The sequence below is a fragment of the Fukomys damarensis genome, unplaced genomic scaffold, assembly GCF_012274545.1.
Source record: "Fukomys damarensis isolate Sample0158 unplaced genomic scaffold, DMR_v1.0_HiC HiC_scaffold_14, whole genome shotgun sequence".
In the NCBI taxonomy this organism is placed as follows: Eukaryota; Metazoa; Chordata; class Mammalia; order Rodentia; family Bathyergidae; genus Fukomys; species Fukomys damarensis.
Genome location: NW_022900926.1, coordinates 25,720,763 through 25,742,440, shown reverse-complemented (window position 1 = coordinate 25,742,440; position 21,678 = coordinate 25,720,763). Strand labels below are relative to the sequence as shown.

Genomic DNA, 21,678 nt, shown 5'->3' with positions numbered 1-21,678 from the left:
GCTTGAACTTGCAATCTTCCCGCCTCAGCCTCCTGGAATGCTGGGATTATAGGCATGTGTTAGCACACTCAGCTGGATGCCCTTTTTGAGTTCTTCCCTCTTCTTTCACTGTTCCTGAGCACAGAAGGATCTGGGCCCGGCACATTGCTTTTGCTTTGCTGTGTAACCCTCTTGGCCACCTGAGAGGTAAGCTGGTCTCCCACTTCACCGTTGAGAAGTCCCGAGCCCCAGCTCACACAGCCACACTGGAATCCAAGGATGTCAGTGCCCAAAGCCCCTTCCCTCCCCATGCCATTCAGCCGAGGCTGTCCCACCTGTGGTCTGGGCGCTGCTGTTCTATCCAATCGTATCTTATTTATCTGGGTGTGGTGGCGCACGCCTGTAATCCCAGCACTTGGGAGGCTGAGGCAGGAGGATCGCTGTGAGTTCAGACCAGCCTGGGCTACATAGTTCCAGGTCAGTCTCAACTATGTAGTGAGACCTTGTCTCGGGGGGAAAAAAAAACACAAAAAAACAAAAAAACAATCGTATCTTTTTTGATTCCGTGGCTATAGGAGACTGAAGACACAGCTGCAGCATCTCTGGTGGAGAGGGTCGCAGGGGGCCAGCCGCGAATACAAGGACAAGTGCTGTGCACGCTGCCAGAGGGCGCTGGGGCGGCTGCTGAACCGGGGCGCTGTGTGCCAGGGCTGCAGCCACTGCGTGTGCTCCGAGTGCCGCGTGTTCCTGCACAGGACCTGTGCCTGGAGGTGCACCGTGTGCTTCGAGGACAGGTGAGTGTTCCCGGGCTCGGGTTCCTCCACTGAGCCAGGTGGCCAAGAGGGCCCCAAAGAGACCCTGGAGAGAGAGCATTCGCTCCTCACTCGGATGCCTCCAGGGTGCCGAAGGCAGAGCGACTTCTGATTCACAAATGATTCTGTTATATAGAAAAAGTGCTTTTCGCTTACAGAAGTTTGTAATGGCTAATGCTGAACTAACTCAGAAGGTGGAGATTCATCTAAATTTTACTGACAAGCACCTTAGTCTCCTAGAGCTTACTTTCTGTACTTTGGTAAAATTGGGGTTTTGTGACGATGTGGGAAACACCAGAGGGAGCCTGTGCAGCTTTCAGTGAGGGCTTTGTTTTGTTTCTTGGCAACTGTGGGTTTTGACCCCAGGGCCCTCACACTGAGCGACATCCCAGCTCTCCTCCTTTTTATTATTTTTATTATTTTTTAAAATTTTGAGACAGAACCTCACTAAGTAAGTTGAGATCCTCCTGCCTCAGCCTCCCAGAATGCTGAGATTACAGCCCCACATCATCACACCTGGCCAGCGAGGGCCTTTTGAATGCAGCCTTTCTGAAGGAGGCAGACAGTTTCAGTCAGATAAGGAAATGGATTTACTTCTTGTTGGTGATACAGTAAATCTACCTTTATTTTTAGCTTTTGATGGTGAGTTTTTAAAGAACTTCAAACACAGAATCAGTGTTTTTGAACTAATTTGAAAACAATAAAGACAACATATCTGACTTGGACTTGCATTGTTCAAAGCAGAAACAGACTGTGGATGCCTTGAAAACACAAGCGGGGTTTCTGCTGGCTGGGGAAACGGTGTGCACAAGGACAGAAGGCACAAATGTGAGGCAGGTGTGAATCTAGGTAGTCATCAGATCCTGGGTCGGAAAACAACTTCTCAATACTGCTGCAGGTGTGCCAGCAGCCAGGACAGATTGTGGGCTGTACAGCGGGGTCTGGTGGCTGGGCTTTCCTCCTAACCCAGAAGGTCATCTTTACTGGACACCCACACATTAATCCACCTCATTTCCTGCTCCTTTGCCAGGATTACTGTATTTCAGTCACTCAGCACAAGAGAGAAGTGGTTCAACCTGAATTCTTCTCTCTTGAACTGCGTGCCTCCCTTTCCGTAGCAGCAGACCACATTGCACTCACTTAAACCAGCTACCCTGTTTCTTCAGTTTGCTGGAATGGATGTCTTTCAGGTGTTTCTTAGCTTGGGAGCAAAAACCAAAGCAAGACTGTGAGCTGCCTGGCCGTGGAAGTACGAGGCCAGCCCGGGCTCTCCGGAGGGCAGTTAACAATTCCAAACACCCTGGAAAGGTGTCTCTATTCCCATTAAGTCAACCACATACATTTGAAGTCTTTTGACAAACCTCACCTGGTGAGGTACCAAATCTGGCAGCAGTTTGTCTTCTAATAGTTAACTATAAACTGAAAATCAAAACAGGAGGACAGCGGTTTAGGCAACCTCCCAAGAAGCCGACTGTGTTGAAATCTCAGGGCATGGTGCCCGGGCACTGTAACTTTATCCTCAAAGTACATAAAGTGTTATTATTTCTAGAACCCCAGCTTCCTCTGAAAATGTTTTTCAGAATACCTAAGGTAATTGCATTAACCTGACTGAATTAACACAGGAAGTTGTGTGGGGAGAGTGCTAACTTGAGTGCTTTCTCTCCCTTTGCTACTCTCACGCCCTTTCTTCATAGCCCTTGTCCTCTCTGGGCCACCATCCTACTTCAGGACCTAAATAAAGATGAGGCCTTGTAAATCTAGACATTCCTCACTGTCTCGCTTTTCTCCTCCTGCTTCTCCCTCAGCTTGAGGCACCTTCGGCAAGAAGAAGTGGTTATAGGAAAGGAGAATGGAGTCCTAAAACCAGAACAAGCAGGCCTGTAGGGTAGTAATTAAAAATTACAGACAGGTCTGCTTTCAGATTTCTGCAGTGCAAAAGGCCTGTGGAATGTGGCAGCTTGGGCTGTGTGGAAGGGCCAGGAAAGGTTCTTCCTTTGGGGAAAGCTTTCCCTTACAGAACTGCTAAATGCTGGGCTGCTAACGGCACTGGGGCTCAAAGGAGAGAGACCAAGAGGCAGAACTGACTCAAGGTGACAGAAGGAGTCCTGTGGTTGAAATATTTCTTTAAGCTTTATTTAAATATTCAAACATTCCTAAAGGGTAGCTACTACTGCCATCCTCATTTTACAGACAAGAAGTGGAGGCTCAGACGTACCATAGTAAAGGAGAACCCAGCCTCAGCCAGGCCCCTCAAAATCCCCACCCTGGCCTGCCAGCTGGGGGAATCCCACAGCGGGCAGAGTCTTAAAAGCCACTCAGAAGCATCTGTGTGTGTCCCAGGGAGTGGGACCTGAAGGGTGAACACGTGCTCTTTGCTCCATGAAAGCCATCCCAGAAATCTGTTGTAGTCTTGCTGGTGGACTTGGAGGCAGAAGAGGAAGGTGAAACAGCAGTGACAACATTGCTGCATTGACCAAGGCTCTGGGTGGGGAGGCCGGGGCAGTGATGGGGCGTGTGAGAGGTGGTCCCAAAAGGCGGACGGGACTTGGCTCAGAGCATTCGGCAGAGGGAAGAGTGAAAAATTATCAGGCCTGGCAAACAGATGGCTTTGCATGTGGGACTGGATTGTCGGGTGTCAGAAAACCGAAGGATAGAGAGAAGCAACAGAAGAACTCAGTAAACAGACCAAGGTGAAAAAGACTTGGAGGAAGAAAGTTGGTTGAGAGCTGCATTCTGCGGTGGGGAGGCAAGTGTGGTCTTCATCAGAAACCAGCCGGAAAAGAGTGATTTCAATGAAAAAAGGGTGGCTTTCAGTCAGAAGAGCTGCTTGGGGAAAAGCAAAACGAGCGAGAAGCATTACATAACCTATCTATGCTTTATGATTGTTGACAGTTTTTGTGGTGAAATGGCCATGGTAAGTTAACAACTATGTTTAAATGTCAAGGAGATTAAGCTTTATATTTACTTGTTTGTTTTACCTCATTAAGGAAGTCAAGTTTGATTTCTTAGGTTTGCATTGATTTTTTTCCCTTTAAAATAATATACCGTGCAGTGTCGTCAAATTCCCCAAGAAAACTGTTCACATCTTTCAAGTAGGTTGTTGAGTTACTCTTGTCCGAGACTCTTCCTTTGAATAGTGAATACAAAGTCTATTGCTTTGCAATCGGCTATGACCACGGCAAGTCATTTACGCTTCAGATATTTATGGATACTCTCCCTCTGTTCCACTAGGAATGTTTTTGTTGGTGGGTTTTGTTGTTGTTTGTTTTTGGAACCCAGGGTCTCACATATACTAGGCAAATGCTCTACCAGTGGGCTAAACTTCTGGCCCGAGAGATTTTGTTGTTGTTGTTAGAGACATTGTTAGTAGTAAGGATGGCTCGGACTGAATAGGTTCAAAACCTGTTGCTTGGGAAAATCTGGAAGTTGGCAAATGTTTTGACAAAAAATGCACAGCAGAATTTAACTGGAACAGAGATGTTTAGACAAAGTGTCCGGTTGCAGCAGGTGTTAACTGTTGATTTCAGGGAACAGTATTCGCTTGGGTTGCCCAACGATCTCTGAATCACACCTGCTGCCAATGGAGAGAAGCTGACGTGTGTTCACTTGAAAACTGACCCAGACTTTGGCATTTTATCGTCACAATCTCAGTTCTCAAATTGAATCTTGAATTATTGCTTTTGCAGCAATGGTTAAAGTAAGATTTAGGAGTTTATTAGAGGGATTTTTGTTTGAAATAATTCTTAGAATAGGATTTGGATGTAAATACATTGTTACCAAGTGATGCATTATATTTTCTGCTCATCGCAGGGTAATTTTTACTGAAAAACAAGAGCCATGTCAACAAAGGTTTCATAACAATTAGGTTTCCTGTGTAAAATAAAACTTCCCAGAGTTTGGGAAATGCAATCCTATAAATTTAAATTTATAAAAAATTATACATGTATTATATATATATATTTATAAAAAGTTATATAAATTATATAAATATACTCTAGTATTTTCAGTCCCATATTTTGATAAGATAGCGAATCACCACTTTAAATCCACAAATGCAGGTAACTAATGTATAAGAATGGAATGGTCCACACTCGTATCACCTCTCTTCTTCAAGGGAGGAAAAGGCCAAACTCTCTGAAAAATGGAAAAGAAGTTGACTGCCACATTGGTGTCAGAGATTTGCCCAAGGAGGAGTTTCGTGGTGCTAAGGTTAAAATGAGATTCCTACACTGCTTGTTTTCGGTTTCTGACCTGATTTCTTTCTTTCTTTCTTTCTTTTTTTTTTTTTTCTAAATTTGAATGTTTACCATTACTGATAGAAATTGCTTATAGATTGTTTTGTTTTTGTGCAGTGCTGGGGATCAAATGCAGGTCTTCCTGTGTGCCAGGCAAGTGCTGTACCACTGAGCCGCGCCCCGGCCCCCATGTGTTTATCATGAAAAGTTAAATTACTTTGTGAAATGTTTCACAGTCATACCGTTACAGAGTTTTAAGAGTTTAGCCCTAAGATGAGTCACAGCTAGGAAAAGCCTTTTGTTCTTTGGTAAGCAGTTTGAATTAGCAGTGGCATCTATTTTAGTGCTTCCAGTCCTGCTTGGCTGTTTCACATGGAGCACATACGGTGTTTTCTGGAGGAAAGGGATAGAGGATAATTATACATAAGACATGATACTCTTTTTGTCTATATATCAGGTGGAATCAATGGTTATAAATATCATTCAAAACAGGAAAAACATTGAAATTTATGGAGCACTTTTGAGGGGAAAAAGCTTATTTTTTGCTTCTAATGAGGATGCTTTCACTCTTTTGTGTCATTCTTGCTCAAAGTCAGATTCTTTATGAGGTCAGCACTTGATTAGTCATGGCAAGTCCTGTCTTTAAAGCTTTTTTGAGAATTCGCAAGCTTTCTTTTTCATTATGTTTATCGTTCACACCCGAAATTGTCTGCTGTTTGCTAAGCTGAAGCCTGTCCCCCTACAAGGGAGGTTGGCCTCAGGATGCAGTTTTCCTGGACTGGTTCCTTGCATGGTAGCCAAGTGTCTCTTTGGCTAGCTCTGGGGCCCAGTGTGGGCTAGAATTAAGGTGATGGCGGATGCCGGCCAGGCTGGTTGTTCCTTTGAAGTCACACTTTCATAAGAATTTCTACAACAACTTAATGATTCTGAGATTTTTAGCTCAAGAGACTGGGATGTGGTTCTAGGGAAAAAATGAGTTCCATTTCAGACCTGTCAAATTTGCTGTGGTTGTAGGATAGCCAGATTCCTTTGGAGTTAACTCTGTGAACTGGAGAAGATTGGGGAGATGGAGAGGAGTGGGGGCGCGTTACGAGGGATCTGGAAAGTTGGTGAGTGTGGATGAGCTGGGAGGAAGGTGGTCTCCAGCTACATCCTGAGTTAGGGTGAGGTGGGGAGGCCTCATTTTCTAACTCCTTGAATTTTAGAGAATGCGTGCTGATAAAAATCTTTTTACCCAGTGAATGAAGAGAGGCAGGCAATTGAGTTTGGCTGGCAACTTTAAAACACAACATGGAAGAATGGAAAAAAGAACCCATGGCTTCTCTAACCCTAACCCGTGGAAGGAGGATGAGGTGTGATAATATCAGTAGTGTTTGTACATGGGGGGAGCTGGCTGCTTGTGAAGGAAAGCAAACAAGTAGATGTCGGGGAAGGTGCACGACCATCTACAGGCTGTAGAAATCTGTCACTGGGGTGCAGTTCTGGAGATCATGATAAAACACCAAAAGTGCATATGTGACATCTTGATGATGGTTTCATCAGGTATAATTCTTGGTGCAATTCCAGTGAGAATGTTTAGTAAATAATTTCATCAATTTTACCAATCATTTTGAAGTATCTACATTCTTATGGTTGTCATCTTTTTACAGTGTGTAGCATATCCTTCCATAGTTATTTTTGTTTCCTTCTAGGTTTATGCTTATGTATACTACACACACAGCAAGCCAATTCTATATCTTAACCAACTCATTGTTGCCCATTTTTTGTGATCACCCCTGTCTCCCAGTTTTCAAGTTCTTTATTTTGATTTCATTTTTAAATCAACCGAAGTGCCTCCTAGAGAAAAAACAACTTTTCCCCAGAAGAACATCTGGGTGTTATGTTTTCTAAGCCATTGCATAGTTGAGATAGATTGCTTCCCAGTGTTTTTTTTTTTTTTTTCTCTTTCCCCTCAAGACTAATCAGCTCACTGTTTGAAAATCCTGGGTCACAATCTTTGAGAAATTCAGTAAATGCATCCTTGTTGTCTTTTGAATTTAATATTACAGAGGCATCTGAAGATATTTTCATTCATTGCCTGGATTTTATTCACTAGGAATGTGCCCCCATCTTTGTAATAAACTTTTTAATCTATACATTGAAATAAGTCCACACTGATTTTTATGCACTGGGGAATCTTCTTTCAAGATTCAGCCCCTTGAGTTTGCTTGTTTTTTAACCTGGTAAGTTTTTTTCAATTAGATCTGATTATTACGATTTTTCTTTTATACTATTTGCCCTGGCTTCTTTTAGTGAGTAGGGTGGACTCACCCTGCATCTCTGTCAGGTTCTCCCTCAGCATTTCATGCCTTTTTCTTTCATGTCCTCAGACTTTCTCTGAACTTCCCAGACCCAGCTCTGCCCTTTACTGGCATTAAAGCAACTCATTCTGTTCTGCTATCTTTAGGTTCCTAAATCTTCTGTATTCTGTCCCAGATCTCTCTCCCCCAGCCTGGACTTTCCCCTTATCTTTCTGGTTCTTCACAGAGGTGGCTCTGCCTTGTTCTTGAAGACTGAAGGTTTCCAGAAAGATCCCTGGCTCTCACAGTGGTGCTTATTGAGCAGCTATTTCCCTGCTCTGGCTGGCTCAGCTCCATTTGCCCTGCCTATGGCGTCTTGCCTAATGCTTGTGGCCATCTCCTCAGATCTCAGGGAGGAGTCTGTGCCAAGTGAGAGCAAGTGCTTCTTGTCTCTGCCCTTCTCATGGCCCCTGGGATAGAATGGGTCCCCCTTCTTCGATTGCTCGGGGAGGGTAAGTAGATGCATGGCATCTGGTCTGGTGCTTACCATTGAGGCTTTCCACAGGGACAGCTCTATCAGGCCACAGTAGAATTTCTCTTGCTTCACTGAGTAGTTCAATGCAACAAACCTGGAGTCAATCTCAATCTTGTGACTGATCAAGGACAGCCCAGGGCCTTGTTTTCAGCCTATGCAGTGTTTCACATTTATTATTTTAATATTTGAAAATGTTTGGTGGGTTCACTAGCATTTCTATGCCTCCCTGCCATCATACACCCAACCCTGCCTCCCATTTAGCTCCTGCCCTGTGTCTGAGTGCCTGGCTCCTGCCCTGCATGTTTCAAGGGCATGGCGCACATTCAGATTCAATGCACACAGCTGTGGGTTCTGCCTAGTTTGTTCCCACCCTGCCCCTTCATCTTCAGGTGCCCCTTGCAGAGGTGGGAATGTTCACTCGTGCACCAGCTCATGTGTCTTTATCAGCAGCCCTTGGGCTGTGACTGTGACACTGAATGTGACACAGAGGGTGCCTGCCTTCTCTCTAAGGTTAAGGGACGTTATTGATGTTCTGCAAAATGCATTGGTAGCAACTTGATAAAGTCATTTCTTTATCTTCATCTTGATTCTCTGACTCCTCTGGTAGTTACCTAAGATTTAATCACAATGATCAATCTTTTTTTTTTTTTTCTGTAAAAATTTGCAATCGCATCAGCTGAGCTTGTGGGAAAAAAACCACCATTTGACTTTGTAACTGCAAACCTTCCTAGATGCATGGCTCTTTGAAGTTTAGCAGTTTTCATCTTTACCCCTGCCCAACCCTATTTTAGCTGGGAATTAGCAAGAAGTTGGACAAACTAACACAAAGAAATTAGGTTGCTCTCAGTTTTACCGTATTCAGCATCTTTATTTGGAGTCTTTGCAGATTGCGTGTCTGATAAGCCACCAGGGCCCTCTTGAGGACTCTCTTGAGACTTCCTTGCCATCAAGACACTGGTCAAAAAGCAGATCTGCCCAGCTGGGCTTTTTCAGGCTTTCAAAGATTGCTGACTAAGCGGACCAATTTCTCAGCTGTTGTCAGCTGAATGGTGAAAATGCTGTAAGCAACTCCGGGGTTTATATTCCCTTTTCTTGGAGCATAAAGCATAGATGCAATACCTTAACCACCTGCAGATGTAAAATAAAAATGTATTCCAACATGGTGCTTGGCTCAGAATAATGAGGCCCAAATATTATTGTTAGAGTTCTTCATTTGCCTTATTGAATATTTGTATGTGAGAATTTGCAAAGTGCTTTTCAATAATCCTTTCTCTTTTGCTAATGAAATGACAGCATTAGCAGGGTTCAAGCCCATGAATATTGATGCTAAATTTAGCCTTCAGGAACTTCTCCGCACCAGGGGGTCTAGATTTGTAATTCCAGCGATCCTCCTGCAGGGGGCTGCCTTAGTGAGAAGGTCAGGGGCAGGGCATGTCTCCTGATTCGATTCCTTATTTCCTGCTGTCACAACCACTCCACACTTTTGCTTTTTGAGATACATTTATAAATTGACTGAAAAAGTTTTAGAGAAGTAAGTTATGGGGGTTTGAGAAACTTAAAAGCTGTAGCCTACTGCTAAGCTTATCAAATGTTCCAAGAAGCTTTCATACTCTGATTATTATCTAATCATCCAGGAAGAAGTGCTGAACAGTTCCTTTGGTTACTCTGAGTCATGCTATCCTGTGTTGGCTCTACAGAGCACAGACACTGCAGGATCTGTTTGTCTCTTTTGGAGACAGTAAGGCAAACAGTCCTCCTTTTAAAGCTCGAGATTTGATGTAGTCAGGGAGTCCTTACAAAAGGTGTCTTGGAGTAATTGCTTACATAACAGCTGGTTGTACATGCCGGGGTGACAGAGGCCTAGCCCAAATGTGGCATTCAAAGGAAACTGCCTCTAGTGCAAAAAGCAATGATCTTCATATGTTTTTAGGATGCTGCTATTTTCATCCTCCCATTCTCCAGTCACAGATAAACCAAACAGACCCTTGTGTTTGTACCCAAATCTCTATGTACCAAATTAGTCCCTGCTGAAACTTCACAAGGACTCAGTTGAAATGAGATGATCAGGTGATTACATTAGGTAATTGGCACTAGGTGACTGGCATTTTTGTTAATTTGTTTCTGAATAGGGGCCGGCATTCTTTTAATTACAGGTGTTTGCAGTGTTGGCAACTTGGATGTGCCCCTTCTACCCCTCCTTTTCCTGAACTGTCATCTTTTACACTTGTGTATCTGTGTGTGTGTTTACTTAGCAGTGTGGGCCTGAATCTGGGGCTGAAGTGAATGCAGAAGGGCTTTGGGTCACATGGGTAATGAGCTGGACAGTGAGAGAATTTCCCGGCTGGCATGGGTCCTTGCTTTTACTAATGATAGAAATTAGAGTTAAAGCATGAATTTGCAGGAAAAAAGCTTTAATTGGAAAGCAAGAGAAGATGATAAATGACTTTAACTGGGGAGCTGATAAGCCTTGAACTGATCCTTATCAAAGAAGGTAAGAGAAAAAAGGAGGACTCCAGCTGGAGTACCTAGAGAGGAGTAGACTGCCCCTTCAAGAAAGCAGGAGGCCAGCTTTTAAGGATTAGCTGAGGATCTGATCAATCATAATCTCAGTCCTGATTCCTGGCTCTGGTTGAATCCTTGCGATATGTGGGGGCAGTTCATAAGAAACCTTATGATCAATTCAGTTCCCATAAGATGAACCCTAGTGATTTAAGGGGCAATTTCAGTCACCGGAGGGTGACCTTAAGTTTAGGGCACTGGAAATTCTAGGGGTAGCCAAATGTTTCTGTAAATCTCTTATATTGGTATCCATAGTCTTGAAGGGTAATGAAATAAGCTAAATAAAATTAGGGCTGATAAGTTTTGCCAACTTTTAGATAGACCTTTCCTAAATTGTTAGTATGCCTGTATGCAAAACTGAGAAGGCTTTGACCCGGAGTTTTACAAAATGAAGATCAAGCTTTTTTCTACTTTTAGTTACCTCTTAGGTATTTGTAGGCCCAAGTGAAGTCACAGTTTTTAGCAGAAACCACTTTTAAGTCTCTGCCTGAGGGGAAAAACACAGTTTTAATGAATAACTGGTTAAGGGCCCAGGAGTTAATTTGTCCTTTGTCCTTATGGTGGCTTCTGACCGTGTCATGGTGATATCAAGCATAGATTAGCTCAAATGGGTCCTGGCCCCTGAAAAAACATTGATGACATGAAGGGGTTTGTCCACCAAAGGCCTCATTCTTGTCTACCTCATCCACTCTTAGACCTGTCCGTGTGCCACTTCAGAGGAGGGGAATTTACCATTTACCATATCAGTCTCTCTAACCCTTCCCACTTTGTTGCTGGGGATTAAACCCAGGGCCTCTTGTAGGCTAAGGGTGAGCTCTACTACCAGTCCCATCCTTGATTTTTAATGCTCCTCGACTTCAAGTGCTAGAGGGAAAATCTGCAGAGGGAGTGATTATCTTAGGTGTTTGGTGTTGATTTAGTACATTAAATATTCAGATTTCTCATTTTATGGATACACATTTTCTTTTGTTTTTTAAGAGAGTCTTGCTATATAGTTCAGGCTGGCCTTGACTTCACTGTATAGTGCGGATGGCCTTGAACTTGTGGCAATCCTCCTGCTTCAGCCTCCTGAGTGCTAGGTTTAGAGGTCTTCACCACCATGCTCCACTGGGTACAACCTTTTCCATGTATCTCTAGCATCATACCACAGTTGAGTATTTTATGTATTTTTGGCTCTGAATGGTGGTACTTACTATCAAAATTCTGGCGTACAATTCTTAAATGTTCAATGTACTATATATTTCCTTGTTTGGGTAACTACACATTGATAATAATCATTTATATACTGTTGGGGCTGGTGGATTGAAGAGAGGCCTTGTCAGGCAAGGTTCCCAAAGAACATGTACAGAGCAGACATTATAAAGCAAAAGCCAACTTTAATTTCACAACATACCATTTCTAGTGGCTGTTATCAGTTTTTCTGAGACACAGTAAGATAAAACATCCACGCAACCTTGCATAGTTGTGTGATATGTTTGTGGTTGTCCACGCTGATTCATTTTTATTATAACAAAGCCCCATTGTGCACCTGTGCTAAATGATGGGAACGTGTCCTCAGGTGCCCTTGGATGTCCTCAGACTCCCAGGATTTTACACATCTCCCAGTGGCCTCCTCCGTGTACCCATCAGAGAATAATAATTTCTAACCAGAGAAGAGAAGAAAGTGGTTGATGTCTCTGACAATTACTATTACTTTAGAGAAAGGATTTTTTAAAGGCGGATTGGCATGTTGGTGACTTTATTTACATTAATGACATTCTCAAGCATTAGTGTACTATTCACTTGGTTCATATAGAGCCAAAAGAACTTAATGATGAACTTATTCAGTAAATAGCTTATAGAAGAGAATTTTCCACAAGTTGAAGTTTAACTTTTTCCTTAAACTTGCATAGCCAAGGAATTGACACATTTTATGGCACATTCACTTTTATTCTTTTGCAGTGCTGGGGATAAAATCCAAGGCCTGGTGGGCGCTAAGCACACTACAGCAGAGAGCTACATTTGCAGACCATGGGGAATATATTTTAAGAATGCAAACAGTTTATTTATTTTTATTTATTTATTTATTTATTTATTTATTTTGAGACAGGGTCTCAATCTATGTAGTTGAGACTGACCTGGAACTCACTGTGTAGCCCAGGTTGGTCTCGAACTCACAGCGATCCTCCTACCTCAGCCTCCCAAGTGCTGGGATTACAGGCGTGCATCACCATGCCCGGCTATGCAAACAGTTTATAACCTCTCTATATTTACCTTTTTGCATCCTAAAAGGATATTAACAATTCTGTTATTTTTGAGTGAAATAAGGTATCTCCAGAAATTTGGAAGCTGTCAGAATAAAACATGGTTTAGGACTTCAGTTTCGAGAAGTTAGCACGTGAAGTTCTCTGTTGTGCGTGGGACATGCGAGGAGGTACTGTTCTTGGGAGCTGTCAGAGGTCATTTCCTCAGATCTCAAGGAGTTCACCTGGACCCAGGTTCCAAGACCTCTACTGAAGCATGTTGGTCCCGTGTTCCAGGAGAAGGTCATCTACTGTGGTAGCTTTGGGCCCGGATTTAGTTCATTGGCACCTCGCCTACCTTGCAAGTGCAAGGTCCTGAGTTTGATCCCTGGTACGTAAATAAATACATAAATAAAATACTCTGGTGGCTTTGGTAAATTTCCTGGTAAACATAAAAAAACATTATCTTTTTTTCGATATATTATTTATTAAGTTATTAATATGGACAGTCTATTCAGCAACAATACAGATGCCTTTCAAAACCTAACAAAATATAGTCCACTATCCAGCCCAGGAGAAAGACAATAAACAAAATCACTCTCACAGTAAGTATAGCTTAAGCACTCACAATAGTCCTGTATTTGGATATCAAAGGAAACAGTCAAAAGACTGGGCTTTAGCTTTTTTTACGTTTTAGAGTCAAAACTCCAACTCAGATCACCTCCCGACATGATGTGTGGGATCTCATGCTGGAGAGGAAGGGGCTCTGGTGCCTTCTTGGTGGCCCATCCTCTTCCTCTTTAGTCCTTCCTCCCTGCCTGCTAGGCCAGCAGTGGTCAAACTTGGGTGCTCAGGGGACGCCAGTGGGTCCCAGGGAAAACCAACATTATCTTGAAGATGATCTTTCTGGGCCAGGGATTTAGCTCAGTGGTTCTGCTGCCTGCCAGTCAAATGCAAGGTTCTGAGTTCGATCCCTGGTACAAAAAAAAAAAAAAAAGATGATCTTTTTTATGGCCAAATGTAGAATATTAAATTTTTTTGGAGCTTATCCTTCATGCCCTTGCTTCCCACCATTAACATGGTAAATGAAGAATTTTGATGGCAATTTTGTTTCATTTTGTGCATTCAGAAAATATTAAATACTTGATGTATTTTGGGCACAAGCATATGTATCTCATACGTGCATGTCACATGTTGGGTAAAATAGAGCAGGACAGTCAGCTTTGTTGCCAGCCAGTCAAATCATTTAACCTCTGAAGGAAATCTATAAAGTGATGATGTGGTCCCTAATAAAACTAATATTTTGTGATATAATTTCTCTCTGTCTTATAGGCCCAAAATAGCACTATTCACATCTATTCTCTGAGGCTTCCTTTCTGCTTACTTTTCAGATATGTGAAAATAAAAACTGGAGAATGGTTCTTTGAGGAACGAGCCAAGAAATTTCCTACTGAAGGTAAATGCTTTTAGAATTTTCATTCAGGGAAACTGATGCATTCCTAGCTTTAAAATATTTGGTGCTAAGACATTAATTATGAAAAAACCTTATGGACTTGGAAATGCCAAAAGACAAAATTACAACAGATTTTCTTATGAATCTAATGGCTTTTTCACAGATCATGGTCAGACCACCTCTACTTTACAAAACAGAGCTCACACTGGGCAATAAAAGGATAGTGGGATTTGTAAGGTGAGAACAGGGAACAGAACAACAGAAGAAAAGCTGATCAGCTAACAGGTTATATTTTGGTAAGGATTAAAGCAAAAGGAATATTCTTAGTACATGGACTCAGGTAGACTGGAATCTCCGGTTTTTGGGGGAAAACTGGTCTATTTGAGGATCTACCTGCTTTTTTAGAGCTTCATTTTGATTATGTACTGTTTAGCATGAATGGCTCCCTTTTGTTTGGTCTCTTCTCTTAGGATTTAGTACAGGAGCAATGGCCTCTGTAATTTCTTTTTTATTGTATATATGGTGTACAGGCCCCCATGTCTTGTTCTCCTGTTTTATTTGCTTGGGCTTTGCTCACACCATTCGTCACCTTTGCTTTTGTCTTTCCCCTCTCTACTGTCCTTTGAGCCGGCCTCCTCCTGCTCCATGAAGTTTCCTGACTTCCTGCTTCATGGAGTGACACTTCCCTCTGGAACACCAACAGCTTCTGGGTTGTGCGTTTCTTCCACAATTATTTCAAGATTTCTTTTTATTACAGAATTATCCATGCACTTCTATTCCTTTCCAAAAGCAGGAGGTGCTTTTAAAATCTCATTTGTCCCATAGCACCAGGCCCAAGTCTTTGTTCTTGATCCTTGATCGAAACAGTTGAATGACTGACGACTACGGGGAGCGAATAGCAGGAGGAGAGAGCAGGCCCAGATGCGTCTGTGGTGGGCACATGTGGAATGCATGAGTGGAAGTGTGCCTTTGGTCTGGTTACTGTGAAGGTCCTCTGATGAAGCACTTGCCATGTATGATGTGACCGTCTAATCGGTAGCTAAGCCCAAACTGGAGAGAACAAGTAGCGCTTTGACACACAAGTGAGCATGTCGCAGTGTGAACAAGACCCAGATGAAAGTGTACACAAACATCATCACAATCCACTGCTCTGTGGCTGTGATGGTGGGGACTTAGACCAACCTAAAAAGTGTGGGCTAACTTAGCACTTTCTCTAGAAAAAGTGAGTTTGAGGTAGAGAAACCGTCCCCAGAGTTGTGGACAATAAGAAAAGTCATTCAAGTGTTGATACTCGGCTTGTATACATGACACTGGTACCTGAGGTACAGGTTCAGTCAGTATTAAATTCTCCCCTAGATTATATTCCTGGCTCTTCTTACTCAAGAAAAAATAATGCTCTTGCGGAGTTCATTGGAAATCTGAAGGGAAGTGAAATGCTTGGGCAACAGAAGGAAGCAGGTGTGTCTGACTCCATCAGGGCCAGTGCTTCAACCCTCCCCCAACTCCAAGTAGCTTTGTTAGACACACTTTCCTGACGCTGTGCCCTGCATTTTGATTTTCCAGGTCAGGTGTACATGCTGATGTGCTGAGACCTTCTGGACAGCCACTCAGCTAAGATGTGTTTGTCCCCTGAGTACCAATTTCTGCCTTAAACCCCCCCCACTAACATTTAGAATGTATAATTGAGGCAAAGTCATACAGCACAGGGACTATCTGTCTTTATTACTTTGTTACATTTCTTCAAACTATGGTATTTGTTGGCTATCTAGAGCCTTTACTGAGTGGTAGATAATTCTCATATTTCCTCTGTCTCTGTCTCTCTCACCTCCCCTTCCCCTCCCTGTCCTTCTCTCCCTACTCCTCTCTCCCATTCCTACTTCAGAAACAAGACTGTAAAGTTTGTCATTTTGATACCAAGACATCTTGAAAACATTTTAGACATTGTTGGAAGTTTTAGCATCATTATGTTAGATAAGTGGATTCATTTTAGGCCAGGACATGTGTATGCACGTGTGTGTGAATGTGTGCCTGTGTGATATGTCTATATCTGCGTGAGTTTGCATGTGCATGTGTATACACACGTTATCTTGTCTTTTCAGTGCCTCTTCGTCTTCCGATTGGATGGGAGATGTGGGTCACCATGGTGACTTGCTGAGATAAAAAGGGGAGGTGGAAAGAGATAAAACTAACATTCCCAAGATTCCCTTTCTTGTCTAGAAACTTCCTATAAGAAAGAAAACATCAATTAGGAGAGAAGCCAGGCATGGTGGTGCATGGCTATAATCCCAGCACTCTGGGAAACTGAGGCAGGAAGATTGCAAGTTCAAGCCCAGCTGGACCAATTTAGCAACTTAGCAAGAACCTGTCTCAAAATAAAATAAAAATAAAAAGATGTGGGGATGTAGCTCAGAGTAAAGGTCCTGCATTCATTTCCCACTACTGCTAATAACGATGACAACAAGAAGAAGGAATTAAAGAATATCAATTTAAACACAAATTCTTCTTTTTTTTGATGATGTTATTTCTGCCAACATGTAAAATAAACACCAACAAACAGAAGAGCCATAAAGTTGTTCTCTACAGTGCGTTCCCAAATACTGAGATGTCTCCTGTTCTTTTTCTCCTACTTCAGTGGTGGGGTAGGGTTCAGGAGGCACAGAGAGTTGTGGAAAACTGCCAGGCAGGGTCAGCACAAGTAGTTCTATGAAGCAGACCGGGTGTGGATGAAAAGGAATAAGGGTCACCTGATAAAGGCTCATGAGGCTTACATGGATAGGCTGGAATCTGCCTACTCCTTCCTACCCAGAACAACAATGGACAAGTTGAATTACATTTATGTACTGTATTAATTAAGGTCTAGTGAAGAAAATAGAAACCATGTCGTTATTTGAACAGTGATGGTAAGCAGGTGTTACTAGGGGACTGAAAGAGCAAAAGGGAACAGTAAGAGGTGTTAACTGCAAGAAGCAGACACCATGCTGCCCTGCTGAGGCCATGCCAACCGGGCAGCAGGGGAGTGGGAAGGACTGGACCCCTCTCCCTCCCATCTGTGGGGCCTCTGGAGTCTCCATTATACCCTAATAGAGATCGAGCTGTAATCTTGTTTCTCTGATGTGTCCAAGAAAATAACATAGTTTTGTTATATTCTGTAGTATTTTTGTTATAATGATATGAACGAGGCTTTTTCCAGCCTCCTAAGCTAAAAACCTGGATGGTTTGAGCCATAATAGGCTTCTGAGGCAACTCAAATGTGTGCCCCTTTGTAGGCAATTGGCTATCTATCCCTTCACAGAAAATACCCCTAAAATTTAGTGGCTTACAGCAATGAACACTCTTTATGTGGCGTTGATCTTCAACTGAAGACTTGCCTGGGTCTGGAGGCTCTGCTTTCTTGGAGCTCATGCATATACCTGGCCAGGTACTGCTGGTGCTGGTGGGAGGACTCAGTTTCTCATTAAATGGATGCTTTCACAGGTCTACTTGGGTGTCCTCACCCGGTGGTTGGCTTCCCGCAGGTGTGTGATCCAAGAGAGAAGAAACACAGCATCATGTGATTTTCTTTATTTGGTGATGCTAAGGATGGAACCCAGGGCCTCACGTATGCAAGGCAAGGGCTCTACTGCTGAGCTAAGTCCCTAGCCCTGCCATATCCTGTGTTTGTTAGCTTCTGATGGCACAGCCAGTCATTTGTGCTGCCTCACAATGGCCACACAGGTCAGCTGTAGGCAGGGTAAGAGGGGTTACACAAGGGTGTATCAGGAGGCATGAATGAGGGCCATCCTGGAGGAACAGCACACCTCTCGTTCTGCCTCTCACCAGACCTGAGAAGCACACGGAACACCTGTCTTTCTCACCCGCCCCAGCATTCCCAGTCAGGAAATCCTGACACTTGTGCTTCCCGCGTCTGTTGACCCTCCCCTCTGTCCAAAGCAGCAGTTAGTTCCTGTTGCTCCCATCTGTCCTCTGCAAAGAAGAGCTTACTTTTCTTCTTCAAAAGGAGTTATTTTCTGATACTAGAAGTAACGTGCACATTGCAGAACATTTGTGTGCCTCTTTGCAGGAAATTGGTTATCTCTCTGGGAAACAGAACAAAGCACAGAAGGCCGTACAGATACTGCCATTATCCAACCTCCCCCACTTCCCGTCTTTTTCCTAGGCAATCATGGGCTTATGAGTATAGACTCGTCAGTTTGTAAATTCATTTATGATCAGGCTATGTATAGTCTTTTTTTTTTCTTCTGATTATAGACTGGTCTTTCTCAAAGACTTTGCAGTTAAATCTTTAGCTCTGTGATCTTAATTCTTTATATGCTGAAGTTGAGGTTCATCTGTGCTGCATCAAGACATCTGGGTTTTTTTTAAATGCTACAAAGCTTCAAATTTATTAGTAGACCTTTTCCTCAGGTGACCTGAAGAGCAAATAGGTTTTATTCTTCAATAATTGTCTGTAAATAAAGTATTTTTTGCATGTACGATATCATAATAAATAGAAAATTAATGAAGTTCATTCTTGTTACTTATAATGCGAGCTATTTCTAACAACAATTCTAATAACATTCCTCCTCCACTAGACTGTGGAGTTGTACTGGAGCAGGAGCCTGTTTTAGCCACCACAGCCCACTCTGGGTCCTCCTCATGTGTACCGCTCAGCAAGTGATGGGTCTCCAACCAGACTGCTCCTCCTGCGTCCCAGTCACAGGCAGCAAGCCCAGGGCTCTGCCTGCAGTGGGTTGAGCCAGGTGGCCCATTGAACCCAAGATGTTGTGCTTCAATGCAAGGGACTTGGCACCCAGCTGGGAATAAAAGAGGCTTCCAGTACCCCAGACCTCAGTCCCTGGTGCCAGTGATGGGGTCACAAATGAGCCCAGCCCCTCCTGCTTTTTAAAAAATCTTGTCCACTCAGTGTGAGTAAAGGGCATCTTGCTGCCCACCACAGGTATGCTGGGGCCACTAGTGGTGCAATCCAAGGCAACCGTGAAGGAGGGGGTCACGGTGACCGTGGGCAGGCCAGGGCCAGCACGGTTTTGGCTATGGGGCTTCCCCAGAGGCCCAAAATAAGGTTGAGCCTGCATAGGACCAGCAAGAAGTCTGGATTTTGATAGGAGCTCTCAAAATGCCTTTATAGGAAGCTCCTCCTAGGCCTTCCTGGCATTGTATCTTTTATCCCTTCTGACCATAAGCATGTGACTGTCTGTGCTTCTGTGAGCTCTGCTCTGGGAGTAAGCTGAACAGTCTTTCAAGTTCAAAGCTCTTGGCCTGCACTCAGTTTTGATTCAGTGGAACACTGTAGTGATATGTTCCTGTGTGTGTGTTGGGGGTAGGCTTTCAGGAAGGCGTATCTAGCAGGTCCCCAAGGAATTCTTTTTACTCAGTATAGGTTTGAGAGTCTTGGTAAAGAAGCCAAGTTAATGAACAGTTATGTGGAAGTTTCCTAGATCATTCATAACTAGAAAACTGAAGCTGGGAACCCATGCACCTGCTGAACATATAAAGATGGTGCCCTCTTTTGGCTCCGTGCTGTAAACGACATATTTTACTTTTGGTGGTGATGGTTTTGCTTTTTGCAACCATGAGATTTTATTGCTTGATTCAAGCTTAAAAGTAGAAAATTACAATGCTAATGCTTTTAATACGAACCCCATTTTAAGTTTAAAAGAGGTTAAACAACATATTAATGATAGACTTTCACTATACTGTTAGTATTGGGGAAATATGGGATTTTAGGAAAGCTGAACCCCAACATAGCCTCTGATGACTCTCTCAATGACCCCTAACTAACTAGATTATTATGTCTGATAACTGTGAAGGAAACTAACTTTTATCCTCCCCTTCTAGTACTGGGGATTGAACCAGGGCTTTGTGCATGCTAGGGAAGTACTCTATCACTGAGCTGCATCCTCCTTGGTCCTTTTTATTTTGAGACAGGGTCTTGCTAAGTTACCTATGCTGAGCTCCAAAACTTGTGACCCTCCTGTTTTAGCCTCCTGAATTGCCTTGTTTACAGATGTGCACCATCACACTCAGCACCTACTTTTTTGATGTGGTCATTTCTTGTTAAAAACTTTCCTTAGTGTGACTTTTTTTGTATCTGTTAGGTTTTGGTATGTTCTATTTCAAATTTCATTTGTTTCAATAAATTTTTAAATTTTCCTTCTCTGATTTATTTTCTAATTCTCTAATTTCTCTACTGACCCATTGATCATTCAGGAGCATATTAACTTTATATTTGTACAATTTCTAAAGTTCCTATTGTTGATGTCTAATTTTATTTCACTATGTACAGAAAAGATACATGTGATTTTGATTTTTAACAGCATTGTTGAGGCTTCTTAACCTAGCATATGGTAATGTCCCATGAAGTACAAGAACAGTGCGTATTCTGTAGCTGTTATAAAATGTTCTGTAGGCCGGGCGTGGTGGCGCACGCCTGTAATCCCAGCAGTTGGGAGGCTGAGGTAGGAGGATTGCTGTGAGTTCGAGACCAGCCTGGGCTACATAGTGAGATCCAGGTCAGTCTCAACTACACAGTGAGACCCTGTCTCAAAAAACCCCAAAATAAATAAATAAGTAAATAAAATATTCTGTAAATGTCTATAAGGCCCATTTGATCTACAGTGTAATGTAAGTCCTATGTTTGTAGTTTTGTTTGTTTATTTTAGTCTGGATGATATGTCCATTGGTGAAAGTGGGGTGTTGAAATCCTCCAACTGATATTCTATTGAAGTCTATTTCTTCCATTAGATATTGTATTTGCTTTGTTATATTTGGGTGATTGGGTGTTGGGTGCATGTATATTTATAATTGCTATATCTTCTTGCTGGGTTGATCCTTTTTCCTTTATATAGTTTATAGTATATAAATTGTCTTTTTTTTTGGCACGGGAATTGAACTCAGGACCACTAAGCTATATTCCCAGCCCTATAAATTTGTCTTTTAAAGTTTTTGACTTTAAGTAATATATCTAAATATAGCTTTTCCAGCTTGCTTTTGGTTTCCATTTGCATGGTTTATCTTTTTCTTGTTCTTTACTTAGTCTTCATGAATTTACCAATGTAGTGAGTTTCTTGTAGGCAGCATATTGATGAGTCTTGTTTTTTTTTTGTTTTTTTTTTTTTTTTTTTTGGTAGTGGGGATTGAACTCTGGTCCTTGCGCTTGCAAGGCAGGCCACCAAACCACTGAGCTAAATTTCCAGCCCCTAGTCTTGTATTTTCAAAGTCCTCTTAACCAAGCAGTTGCTTTTAGTTGGGGGAATTTAATCTGTTTACATTGTAAGGATGCTTCCAAAGGTAAATTCCTATTTCTCTCATTTTGCTAATTATTTTGTGATAATTTTCTTTCTTTCTTTTTTTTTTTTTTTTTGGTTTTTTGAGACAAGGTTTCATTATGTAGTTGAGACTGACCTGGAACTCCCTATGTAGCCCAGGTTGGTCTTGAACTCACAGCCATCCTCTTGCCTCAGCCTCCTGAGTGCTGGGATTACAGGTGTGTGCCACCACACCCAGCTTGTGATAATTTTCTATATCCTGTGGTTCTTTTTTTAATTCTTTTTAACTTTTATTCATATGTGTTTGCAGAACATAATGATTATATTCATTGTGGGGAA

The 21,678-nt window shown here is 42.5% G+C and overlaps 1 protein-coding gene across 4 annotated transcripts in view; it reads left to right on the top strand.

Annotated features, from left to right (window-relative positions):
• The window catches only part of Sytl3 (synaptotagmin like 3), a 94,874-nt gene that overhangs the window by 21,141 nt on the left and 52,055 nt on the right, over positions 1–21,678 (top strand). For all 4 annotated transcript variants that reach the window (XM_033763283.1, XM_010625240.2, XM_010625239.2 and 1 more), the window contains exons 3-4: positions 555–773; positions 14,013–14,077. In XM_033763283.1, coding sequence (XP_033619174.1) covers positions 555–773; positions 14,013–14,077 — 284 coding nt within the window. The remainder of the gene's footprint in view (positions 1–554; positions 774–14,012; positions 14,078–21,678) is intronic.